Here is a 13,582-nt window from a genome sequence, read left to right on the forward strand (position 1 = left end):
GGCGCTGATACAGTGCTGTATAGTTTGCTTATTGCATTCTTGAACCAACTCATTTCTCTTTACACATTTTGGGCTTTCGGATTTTTTCTGAAGTGAACAGAACTTTGAGTAGAGAATTCCCCCACTACTCAAAATCCCGTGGGATTTTGCCAGAGCAAAGGCTATCGCTCGTTGAAGGTTTTGCGCATGCGTCGAAAAAAGATCACATGACTTGTTTTACTCATTTGAGGTATGATGAAATCTGTGACGTCACAAGTTTTTTTGAGGGGTGTCGAGGGAGCGTTTTTTAATAAGGGTTTGATCGTCAAAAGTGTCAAGGCAGTGTTACTGTACTCGTCATGCCTCCTATATAGTAGTCAGATACAGAACTTTGTAAACATTCGCAACACATGTATTAAGTGGTGTTAAAGATAGCGTTTATTTATCCATTTATTTATACTAATTTTATTTCAAATATATTTTCATAATCAATAGTTTTGACTAGAGAATAAAAAAATCTAATTCTTAGAAATATATGGTGATAAAAGTTCGAAATACTGATAGATAATACCTTACCTAGCTTATCGTTTATCCAACCTCGTCCCCAGGACTATTTGCTTCTCAACTGCGCTGCGCTTTCTGATAGTTCTAGCGAAATACGCCACGGTAAAAGGTGCTGGGGTCGAGCTTGATCGTTTATCCTGTCGCTACGGACGGAAAAATAGTGACCAGCGTTGTGACTAGAAAACAAGTCGAACCACCTCGTTCCTATGATGATTATTCTTTTTGACGTGAAAAGAATAAACCACATCCTACTGGTCTACATGGTTGCCGACATAAAGACAAGCCTCCTGATGAAAATAAGCCGATAGGTGTTAATTACTCCAAACTAAAAATAGAAGTGATAAGTCTCAATGTGGTTCCTGTAAAGATAACGCATCCTTTGTCATCAGTAGAGATAATTACGAAAGCACTACTAGATAACGGAAGCCAAGGAACGTTCGTTCACGAAAACATCTTGGAGGAGTTGAATGTGCCAACAATACCGACAACGATTTCTATTAAAACAATGACAGGTGAAACAACTGAACGATGCAAATCGATCAATAACCTTCAAGTATCCGCTGTTGAGGATTCGAGCAAAAGGCTTAATTTACCCAGAGTGTTCAGCCGGAAATTTCTACCTGTTGATAAAGAAGAAATACCTACGCCAAATAAAGTAGCAAAATGGAGTTATCTAAACGAAATCCACAAGAACCTTCAACAAGATGAAGACGAAACAGATATAGGCATATTGATAGGTGCCAATTGTCCTCGAGCTCTCGAGCCTATTGAGATCATTCCAAGTCAAGGAAATGGTCCTTATGCCTTTCGTTCAGTGCTGGGATGGTGTGTAACAGGTCCGATAATTTCTAAAGGTTCACGAAACAGCTCAAAAAGATGTAATTATGTATCAATTTCTGACGATAAGGTGCCAACTCGATTCGTTCTTCAAGATAATGTGAAGGAGCATGGTTTGGCAGAAATGATGCTTATGATGTTTCGTCAGGATTTTAGTGAAAATACATTGGCTGGAGAACCTGAATAACTTTCATTGCAAGATCGAAAATTTCTAAAGCTGATGGATGAGAACGTAAAATTGGTAGATGGACATTATCAACTTCCGTTGCCATTCAAAGATCCTATGTGTGAAGTTCCAAACAATAAAAGTGTCCACAGCCTCAAACGAAAGCTTCAACAGAATCAGCGGATGCATGATGACTATTGCACATTTATGAAAACCATCCTCGATAAAGGATTTGCACAGAGAGCAGATCGTTCTTGTGAGAAGGGAAGAACTTGGTACTTGCCACACCATGGGGTGTACCACCCAAGAAAGCCAAATAAAATCAGAGTTGTATTCGATTGTAGTGCTACATATGGAGGTGTATCCCTTAACTCTCTTCTCTTACAAGGTCCTGACTTGGCAAACCAAATCGTTGGAGTTTTGACAAGATTTAGAGAAAAGCAAGTGGCAGTTGCTGGTGACATCGAGAGTATGTTCTACCAAGTCAAAGTACCAGACAATCAAAGAGACATGCTACGCTTTGTTTGGTGGCCGGAAGGTAACCTTGACGCCGAATTGCAAGAATATCAGATGTGTGTGCATGTATTTGGAGGCACACATTCTCCAAGTACTTGCAATTATGCTTTAAGGAAAACTGCTCATGACAACATCGATAAATATGGTGAAGAAGCTGCTTTAACCCTGATAAGAAATTTTTACGTCGACGATATGTTGAAATCTTCATCAAATGCCTTGTCGACTTTACGCCTTATTGAGAAAATAAAAAAAATGTGTGCTGCTGGTGGCTTTCCTTTGACCAAGTTTGTAAGTAGCTCAAGGAAAGTACTAGAAGGTATTCCAACGGAAGAAAGGTCGAAAGATGTAAAAGACCTAAATTTCGATGCTCAAACCCTCCCAATCGAAAGAGCCCTTGGCGTCAGTTGGTGTGTTGAAATAGACTCGTTTTGCTTCCGAATTGTGTTGAAGGACAATCCACTGACCCGAAGAGGTATTCTATCATCAATTAGTTCTGTGTATGACCCTCTTGGATTCAGAGCCCCATTTCTTTTACCGGCCAAGCAACTCCTACAACAACTTTGCAGTGAACAAAAGGATTGGGACGATGACATCTCTCAACAACAACGAGCAATATGGGAACAATGGAGGAATTCTTTACCTCTGCTGAAAGACATAAGCATACGACGTTGCATTGTTCCGGAATGTTTTGGTAAAGTTTGTGATGTTTCACTTCACCATTTCTCTGATGCTTCCACAAGTGGGTATGGGCAAGTATCGTCTCTTCGACTAGTCAATGATCAAGGTGAAGTTCATTGTTGTTTCATGATGGGCAAGGCAAGAGTCACACCATTAAAACCAATTACCGTCCCACGTCTCAAATTATCTGCAGCTAACACATCAACCAAAGTAGCTACGCACCTTAAAAGGGAGCTCAATATTAATCATTCGTCTGAAGTTTTCTGGACAGATAGCAAAGTTGTGTTAGGCTATATAACAAATCAGTCAAGGAAGTTTCATTTGTTCGTGGCTAATAGAGTACAGGCTATTCATGAAGCTTCCAGTGTTGAACAATGGCGTTACGTTCCGTCTTCTCAAAATCCTGCTGACGATGCATCACGTGGTCAAACAGTCTTCAACTTTATAAAAAACGACCGTTGGTTATCTGGACCCAAATTCCTACTCCAATCTTCAGTCGAGTGGGATACAGGTGAAACCTTCGCAGTTCACAGTGGCGACGTTGAAGTCAAGAAAGTGAAAGTAAATGCAACTACTTTAAAAAAGGACCTGCCAAATGAAGGACTGAAAACCATCTCAGAAGATGAAAACGATTCATTCCAGAAGCTTTTCGAAAGGGTTTCCAGTTGGTATCGTCTGAAACGGATCATTGCTACCATTTTGACATGGACATATAAGAAGAAGAAGATTGACGTGAGTGTCCTTGAGAAGGCTGAACTGGCCATCGTCAGGCTCGTTCAAAGAAGAGCATTCAAGACGGAATTGACATGCCTGTTAGCGAACAAAAGGAAACGAAATTTGGGTTCTCTTTCTCGTTTAAGCCCATTCATGGATGAGGATTCTATCATACGAGTCGGTGGGCGAATTGGAAAATCGTCAAGTCTGGATTGGAGGATAAAGCATCCCATCATTTTGCCAAAAAAGCATCCTGTTACAGAATTGGTGATACGATATCACCACAAGAAGGTGCAACATGGTGGTCAAGATGCAACGTTAAACGAGATACGACAGAGAGGTATCATGATTGTTAATGCAAGTTCACGTGTTCGAAACGAAATCTTCAAGTGTGTTACATGCAGAAAGCCTAGAGGACGATTCGGTGAACAAAGAATGGCAGACTTACCTTCAGAGCGATGTTCGGAAGTTGCACCTTTCACGTATTCAGGAGTGGACATGTTCGGTCCATTTTTGATCAAAGAAGGAAGAAAAGAACTTAAACGCTATGGCGCTTTATTTACCTGCTTCTCTAGTCGAGCCTTTCATTTGGAAAGTACAAACAGTCTCGAGACAGATTCTTTCATCATGGCCCTCCGCCGTTTTATTAGTAGAAGAGGGGATGTACGTCGATTACGATCTGACAATGGGACAAATTTTGTTGGTGCTTCAGCAGAACAGAAGAAAGCTGTTAAAGAAATGGACCAACAGAAGATTGCTGAATTTCTTCTCAGAAACAACACAGATTGGATCGGTTGGGACTTTAACACTCCTACTGCAAGCCACATGAGTGGTGTCTGGGAGCGACAAATAAGATCTTGCCGTTCTATTTTGTCGTCACTACTTAACAACCACAGTCATAGTTTGAATGATGAATGCTTTCGAACCGTTCTAACAGAAGTGAAAGCGATAGTTAATAGCCGACCTTTGTCTGTAGAAATTATTAATGACAGTGACAGTCTAATTCCCCTTACCCCTAATCTTTTACTGACAATGAAGTCTAAGATTGTCATGGCACCACCTGGGGAATTTAACGAAAACGACATGTACAGTAGACGACGATGGAGAAGAGTGCAGCATCTGGTCAATGAGTTTTGGACGCGCTGGCGTACAGAATATCTCCAAACGCTTCAACAAAGACGAAAATGGCAAACTCAAAGACGCAATTTCGCTGTTGGCGATATAGTGATAATTTTAAGACGACGCTCATCAAAGAAATGAATGGCGTCTTGCGAACTACAGACGTCCGTTCAAACGGTCAAGTGAGAAGTGTTTTTGTTCAAACGTCAACACGAAACGCATACGAGCGTCCGGTTTCAAAGATCGTATTGCTTCTAGAATCGCGTGAAAAGGAAGTAAAAGGTCGAATCCCCGACAAGGAGCCAGAGGAGTCAGAGGAGCCGAATCCGTTATGTATCTGAAATTTATATGATAGTAGTCAATTTTTGTTTGTCAAGATATTTTTTATATCTTGAAGGGAGCCAGGTGTTCCTGCATTGAGCGCGAGTAGGCCTCAAACTCTACGAAGGAACACTTGGTTCTCCTTCTTAGTGTTTTGCTATATGTTTTATGTATTCGCTTCGCCTTTGTTTATTGTATGCAACGTTTCTTATGTTTTGTCTCTTGGGTATAGTGTATTTGTCGTAATTTGTGTGCGTAAGTTTCTTGTTCGTTAGTGTGAAGTATCTGTGCCTGTGTGTGTGCTATTGTATAGGTAAAGTATTGGGATTTTTGTGTTTTACGTCGCGAAAGTGTGGAATAAATGTTATTAAAGCCACTTCGTGTCAGTAAACCCGCCTCTTACTCGCTACCGCTAAGTTGCCGTAACAGACATCGAAAAGGCAAAAATCCCTGAGAACGAGGTTAAGTCGAACAATTCCCGTAGCAACCGGGAGCGGTAAAGAAGGCAAATTTAAAAAAAATATGATTCGAGGTTAGGAAAATTGAATTGGAATCAGATAAAATTAAAGTAGTCAAATCTTATTTTATTATAAACGAGACTTTCTATTACAAAGATACACTATTCGTTTTCAAAATTCAAATATGTAGCTGACTTAAAAATGGTTTGAAATCTGTTAGAGCTGTTATAAAACTAGCATATAAAGTCTGGACAAACAAGCATTGGAATGATAAATATAACATTTGTTTCTTTGTTTTGAGATCTTAGCAATACCTTTTCGTTTTTGAACAACAATCAATTTTTGATCAGTTTGAATACCAGCGGAGAATTAACCTACATACCCATAACAACTAGTTACATTTTTGAGTATAAGATTCAGGAGATACAATTTATATCCATTGTCTGCTAGGGCTGAAGGTGCTGGTTCTTTTTTCGCTGTAGAAAGATGAGGTGACAATAATTGTGCAGAAGATAGCTGTGTGGAAGGCTGTTGTGGTGATGAAGCAGATGGTGTAGCGGTGGGTGTAATTGATTGTGCACATGCTATCTGTAAATTAAAAGTTGATTAAAATAGGTACTGTGATGATTGAGAGGGTTGTTCTGATGCGAAAATGGTAGTTGGTGAAGACTGGGTTTAGAGATTTCTGATTTCAACAAATCACCGGACTACTCTCAAACTTGCGTAGTGTTAGGTCGAACTTCTAGCGCAGGACAACATCATCTTTTTCGTTTCTGTATGTACCAACAAAAGTCCAAAAGTTAAAAAAAAATTCCCAAGGTATCGGGTATCGGCACCAGGGTACTGGGTCAGGATATCGGGTATCACCTAGGGTATCGGGTCTCACTTTTCCTATATGCCTTGACAGATGTTGCTGTAAGAGAAGCACTGGCACGGAGGGTGTATATTTTTCTTGGAGTTTTTTTCAAATCTGTGGTTCGCGCCGGCCTGAAAATGTTTTGTTTTTACAGAAACCTTTACTGCAAGATGGAACAACGGAGCTGCGACAACATTACCATTTTTTAAATTTACCTTGTAGCTACCCTGAAAATAAAATTGCATTGCATGCATAGTATGACTTCTGCTTCTGATCTGTGCTCTTTTGCTTTGTTTGTATTTATCATAATTCTGATTTGCCTGCATCCTCCTGAGCAAATAACCCAAGCCAGGTATACTGTTCCATATTATGTTGGTTGAGAAATTTGAAAAGAATGGAGGAGGATAATTTGAGTAAGGAAGTGTAAAGACGATAGTTCCTGAGGAAAAGCCTAGGTCTGTGCTGTGGGAGGTAGGTTGAGAATGGCATAGCAGGAGGTGAAAAGGAATTTGAGTTTAGCACTAACAAAGTCTAAATCAGATTGGAAGGAAGTCATTAATATACCGTGTACAACCTACGCTTGCATGGAAATGGATTTAAAGCTTTAATGATTATGATTAAAATTTGTTTCAAGAGATGATTTCATTTGTGCCAATTCTTTTAAACCACGAGACAAAATTTATAGCTACATTTCATCAGTTTTTTTTGCAATGTTAAATCTTCACGAAAAGGCTCAATGAAAATCATTATTTTTTTCACAGAATTTCTTTTTAAAAAGGAATAAAAATAGCAAGGCTAAATTTTTTAACACAAAGTTGTCATTGGCAATACATGTTACAAACAGCATGTAATGTGTTTCATGAGTACTCTTTATGAAAAAATTGTGCATCTAGCTAGCTACATATATAAAAAATTGACAGAATTTCATTTTCTGTCTTTTTTGACTTGTCTATTGATTGCAGATGCATATAGTGCTTTGAATTATTGATGACTAATAATAAAATTGTGAAAAAGTTTTGATAAACCATTTAATTTTATTTTTTTATAAAAATAAAGAAATATATGATTGTGTGGTGAATCATGCCTTCTGTATTTACAGCAAGTTAAACTGGTCACATGTCTATAAATATGACAGTATATATATACTGGAATCGGGACACCTAATATAACTAGTGCATATGACGCGCACTATCCGCAATGTTATTTTTATCTTTATAATAGGAAAGATTTTTCGATAGCATTGTGATTAACATTTTAACAATGGTTAGCGATGTTCATGTTGGATTGTGATGTTCATGATACTTTCAAATGATTTATCATGGTGTGTTTAAAATAGAAAAATTATTTATATATACATATGTAATTTTAAATCATTATCAGTAATTATTTAGATTGTTAAAAATGTTTGCTATTTTTAATTCATTGTGTGTAACTTCCAGAGTGTAAATAAAATATGTTAAAGATTTTTTAAACAACCAGTATACAGTTTTTTTTAAAAGAGAAAAGTGCGGGACATTTAAACTCGCAAACCTCAAACATGAGAACTGTAGCAACTCTCTCAGTTTTGACTTCCTTGTCCCAATAGCTAAAATAAAGATTTATATACAAAGACAAAGCTTTCGAGTATGTGTCTTAAATGTTTTCAAATGATCCATGGCAATGTCTTCCCTTTCTACAATCCTGTTTTGACTGTTTCCAAACGATCTATGATGTTGTTTTTGCTTTCCACGGCCTCATTTTATGCTTTTTAAACAATCTATGGCATTGTTTCTGCTTTCTACTTTCTAGAAACCTCCATAGGTTTCTAGAATCTCATTTTGATGCTTTTTAAATGATCTATGGCAATGGTTTTGCTTTCCATGATCCGTTTATGATGCTTTTTAACCCTATTCGGTCCAAGGGGTGAGGCTTAATTTATGACTTTAGTCACGATTTTTCGTACATAAGTTTAAATTCCGGGTTGTGAACTTTGATAGAACTTGCTCTGTGTATATGTCCTCTACGCCAAAATAGTAACCCCTGTGCGTTGTACGAGAGTAAAGGAATTTTGGTCTTGCATTTGTTTCTTAAAACTTTCATTTTTTAAGATTGCATGCATAGATTTATTGAGGCGTAAGATTCATCATACAAAATGACCTGCATTAGCATGTAAAATAGAATAAAGCATTCAGATCATTTCGATCAAGTAGTTTTGAAACTTGTGAAATCAACTTTGTGATTTTTAAGTTATGGTTTGTGTAAATAATAAGAATAAAAAAGAACAAAAAACTTTTTAACCTATAGTTGAAGACAACTGGAACATTGTGTATTGTAAGACTTTGGGTAATTTTAAGGGCTGAAAAGTGGTTTGATTTTTTTTTCTTTAAACCTTTTTTAAATGTTAGACGATAAAGTTTAAACAAACGATGACAAACATTCTGTTGACTTTAAGTAATTTTTTGTTTCTTGATCTATTTTGCTAACTGCTTATATTTTTTATTTATTTTTGCAAACAAGTGATCTTGTAGCAAGGTAAATAACCAATTTGCTATTGTAACTTCCATAGCATTAAATTTAATAAGGAAACACATGAACTATGAACTTAAAAATACATGAATTATGAACTTAAAACATACAGATTGTAATGAATTACAATGTGATTAAAGCTTCATAATGAAGTTTTAACTATTTTAATAAAATTTGGGCCACATAAAGAATGTTTTTTCAACAACACACGGTGATATTAGGCTTTGTAAGGTAGTTTTTAACTATTTTATAAAAATATGTTGTCTAAGCTGTGTAGGAAAGTTTTTTAACAATTGTATCTCTAACTGTCACATTGTTCAGGCTGTATTTTTTAACTATTTTACATGACATAATCCACCCTTTCTAATTTCTTTTATACGTCATCAAGGAATTACCAACGCATAATGCTGTTGGACACGTTGACATTTACAGTGACAAGTTTTGCCAACATGAATTACTAATGCTTAAATTCTTCATACCTCATACTTTTATAGTTCTTAATTCTCTTAGATTTTTTAATGTTTAATTCAAACCATGTAGTTTTCTGTTTTAGAAAAAAACCCATTAAAATGGAAGCATGTGGTTTTCCTATAATTTTCCAACCTCTGTTATAAATGGCTTTAAAACATTGCATATTAGCAGTAATAACTTTTTTGTTTTTGACACATGTGGTTTGTTCCACTCATGGAAACTCATCAGCTAAAGGTGAAGGAATTGTGATATTCAAATTTGAGTTCGATCATGTTGCAACACCATTTATTATCTGTTTTTGGGTTCTGTTGGCAAGTTTAATGAAAATAGGTAAGAAAAGTTTGTTGATTTCGTAGTTAAATTAAAGTTTCTTCCATGTCTTTGTAAAGTATGCTCCTACCACTTTCTTTTTTGAACCAGTTTTTTAAGTTCAAACGTTGATTGAAAGAACCTGATATGAGTTTTGCATACAGTACTGGAAAAAGGTTGTTTAACATTGCGCTTCGCGTATCGCGACGGTATTCTCGATCCGCGATAGATGTTTTTTTACTTTCAAATTGTGTCGAGAGGGCTTCGCCATGCATCTGTCTCGATATCATTCTTGAAGCTATCGAGGCCATTAACACTTTTTCATAATAGAACTATTTTAAAAATAAGAGTGCATTCAACAGTGATCGTAGATTTTTAAGTATAATTATACTTTCTTTGTGTTATATTTTTTTAACTTATGCATAACAATCTAGGGTACACAGCTAGCATTAATCTTTCTTTTTTAGATCCCATTTTTAAAATTTAAGAACTAAGAACGGCGATAGAAAAGCTTCGTTAGATTGCATTTTAAAAGTTTAAGAACGAAGAACGGCGATAGAAAAGCTTTGTTAGATTGCATTTTAAAAATTTAAGAACAAGGAACGGCAATAGAAAAATTTTTTAGATCGCATTTTAAAAGTTTAAGAACAAAAAGCGGCAACAAAAAAAGCTTCGTTAGAGATCGCATTTTCAAAGTTTAAGAACGAAAAGCAGCGTTGAAAAAAATACGTTGAAAGAGTAATGCGCTAGAATTACTTTAATAAATACAAAAGTTAAAAATTTTCTTATAATATACACCTATTTAAAATAAAAAAAAGTTAAAAAAGGGGTGTAAAGATGTGTTTGAAATAAAAAAAGTTTTCTCTCTATTCTCATTAAAAAAAACTTTCTCTTTATTCTCATTATCACCTACCATCGCGACACATCGAGACGGATTTTGTCACGATACTAGATTCTCGATAGATCGCGAAAATTTATTGTAATTGTTTCTTATTATTATAAACCTGGTACATCGCATATCGAGGTAGTCTGCGCACGTTGTGCGCTCGATATGTTAAACAATCTTTTTCCAGTACTGTATTTAAGTTTATGGCGTGTGATATACCACAAGCCACTACTTTAGCTCGTGGCCAGGCTTGACCTCAATTTATGATAATTGTGGTCAAGCCATTTCCATGAAGTATAACAAAGTAAGAAAATTTGAATGGCAAAATGTGCAAAGTGTTTAGGCGTACTAAAAGAGTTCACATCTCCGTTTCTCACTGCGCGCATATGTTTTTGTACTTGTTGCTTAAACTTCCTTTTTGTTTCGCTTATATACACTGCATCACAATCTTTACACTGGATTTTGTAAACAACATTGTTTTGTTCTTCCATGTTTATTTTGTCTTTTGGTTGAGACAAAGTGCTTCTTAGGGTGTCTTTAGAGTTAAGAATGCATCTGATCTTGTGTTGCCTTAAAACTCGACGAAGGATTTTGCTGGTACCTGGTACGAAGGGTAGGAATGCTGATGCGATAAATTCCTCTGATGTTTCCCTGTTGTCTTCGTTGCATCTTTTCTTCATTTCATTTTCTACTTGCGTGATGACTTTATGACTGTATCCATTTGCGATTAATGCATTTCTTTCTAGCACTATATGGTTTTAGAAAAACCTCTAAAGGTGATTTATTTTAAGGGGTATTACTAAACCCTGCAACGACCCCCATGTTAATTTATACATGCTTTGTATATTTAGTGTATATAATAGATAGTGGGCTTGGTCCCCTGATTGGCATTAATCTATATTGTTGTCTATTTAGCAGATACGTGGGGTAAGTTTGATGATTTTGAAGAATATAGGTGTGAACAAGGACAATCAATAGCAGACTACATTTCAAAATTTGGTCACAAGTACAAGAAACTGGTGAAACAAAAGATGGAATTGCCTTAAGAAATATTAGCTTTTAAACTTTTGAAAAATGCTAACATAAGTATGGATGAACGTTTATTGGTTCTTACTGGTATGAATTATCCTGAAAAAGAGACTTTATGTGAGCAAGCAAAAGCATCTTTGAAAAAACTTCAAGGGGATCAAGTCAAAGCTGACAGAAAAGGAACTGCCATTCAGTTAAGAGCTGCATACTTAGCTGAAAACAAAGATGCTTTACTAGCTGCTGGATTTGTTCGTAGAAATGCTAGTGATAGCTATGGAAGAGGCAAAAGAACTGGTCAATACTATCCCCAAGGAGGCAGAGGAAGAGTACAAGGACGAGGAAATTCATTTGGCAACTAAAACAGAACAACAACGGAAAGAGCAATGAATCCAAAAAATGCAGCAGGTAAAGTTCTAACCTGCATATCATGTGGATCGTATCAACATTTAATTGCTGATTATCCACACAATTGGGAAAACTTGACCAAAGCAGCTGTCATAGAAAATGAATGTCTTTTCACTGGAGGTATTAAACAAGAAGTGCAACTGCTTGGTGATGCTGTTAAATGTGTTGTGTTAGATTGTGCATGTTCAAGTGACATTTGTGGAGAAAGATGGCTTGATGACTACATCCAATCCCTGAATAAAAGTTAAAAGCTTAGTCTGCAGTAATAACACAGTGATCGAATGTTTTGATTTGGAGATGGAGAGATTTTGAAATCACAAGGAACTTTTGATATTTCTGCAACTATTGCCGGTAAGAAGATAACCATTCATACCGATCTTGTTACTTCTGATATCCCGTTACTGCGATCTTTGAAAGCAATAAAAAAGGCCAAAATCAAATTGAATCTTGAGAATGATTCTGCTGAGATCTTTGGGAAAACCGTCGTTTTGAACCATACTAGTTCTGTTCACTATTGCATACCAATAAATGGTTCAGAAATTTTAGTTAGTGAAATATTTGTGGTGCAGTAATCCAATTTGATTATGAACATTTCTATCAGAAGTTGCTGAAGCTCCATTGCCAATTTGCTCAACCACCAAGAATATTAGTCTCATTATTGAAGAAAGGACAAGAAAAGAAAGGGCTAAGGGTGAACACAGTCATGATTAGTAGCATTGCAGCTAAGTGTTACCTTGTAGTTGGAAAGTGGCCCTGCGGAGTTTGCAGGAAAGGGGTTGGTAGTAACTCAATTTTTTGTCAGACTTGCAAGCATTGGGTACATAAGAAGTGCAGTAGTATTGGTGGAAGGTTAAGAGCTGAAATTCAGTTTGTATGCAAGTGTTGCAAAGGTGAGAAAGAGAATAAAGTATTTCCAGCTTTAATGATGTACAACAGTGGCTCCTTAGAGATAGTTGAGAACTTCTGTTACTTAGGTGACATGTTGGGGAGTGAAGGGGGTGTTGGAAGAAGTGTTACTTGCAGGATAGGTTCTGCTTGAAAAAAGTTCAGAGAGTTACTTCCTTTGTTGACTAGCAGAGTCTTGTCAATTCAGGTAGGTTGTATGAGGCTTGTGTGAGAAGTGTTATGTTGTACAGTAGTGAGACATGGGCAGTGTAGCAAGAAGATCTTGACCGTTTAGAAAGGGATCATCATTCATCAACATCATTCTCCGCTTAACGTCCGTTTTCCATGCTAGCATGGGTTGCACAGGGTATATTAATGACTCTCTTCCAATCTGATCTAGATTGTGTTAGATCTAAACTCAACTTCCTTTGTATCAAGTCTGTCCTTATAACCTCCTGCCAAGTCTTTCTCGGCCTGCCTCTGGGCTTTGCCCCAGGAACTATCAAGTCTCTACACTTTCTTACCCAATTATCCTCCTCCATTCTTTCCAAATGCCCCAGCCAATCCAATTTTCTTATCTGGATAACATCTTTAATTCTACGGAGACTTAGCCTGCTTCTCAGCTCATCTGAACTCTTTCTGTCTTTCAGACTGGCGTTACACATCCACGTAACCATTCTCATATCATTCCTATCTAAACGGTCAAGATATTCCTGCTTCACTGCCCATGTCTCACTACCGTACAACATAACACTTCTTACACAGGCCTCATATGACCTACCTTTTACATCAATTGACAGGACTCTGCTAGTCAACAAAGGAAGTAACTCTCTGAACTTTTGATGATATGAGAATGGTTAGGTGGATATGTAATACCAGTCTGA

The 13,582-nt window shown here is 36.8% G+C and overlaps 2 protein-coding genes across 2 annotated transcripts in view; both read left to right on the forward strand.

Annotated features, from left to right (window-relative positions):
* Window positions 1-1,600: 1,600 nt before the first annotated feature.
* LOC130612974 (uncharacterized) lies at window positions 1,601-4,714 on the forward strand. The gene has a single exon (XM_057434302.1). The coding sequence runs from the start codon at window positions 1,601-1,603 to the stop codon at window positions 4,712-4,714; it is 3,114 nt and encodes a 1,037-aa protein (XP_057290285.1).
* Window positions 4,715-6,194: 1,480 nt separating this feature from the next.
* Window positions 6,195-13,582, forward strand: part of LOC130662602 (Na(+)/H(+) exchanger beta-like) — a 37,137-nt gene continuing 29,749 nt past the window's right edge. The window contains exon 1 of the mRNA XM_057461496.1: window positions 6,195-9,514. Within this exon, the coding sequence (XP_057317479.1) occupies window positions 9,328-9,514 (187 nt within the window). The 5' untranslated portion in view covers window positions 6,195-9,327. The remainder of the gene's footprint in view (window positions 9,515-13,582) is intronic.

Source organism: Hydractinia symbiolongicarpus, chromosome 10 (genome assembly GCF_029227915.1).
Source record: "Hydractinia symbiolongicarpus strain clone_291-10 chromosome 10, HSymV2.1, whole genome shotgun sequence".
Taxonomy (NCBI): Eukaryota; Metazoa; Cnidaria; class Hydrozoa; order Anthoathecata; family Hydractiniidae; genus Hydractinia; species Hydractinia symbiolongicarpus.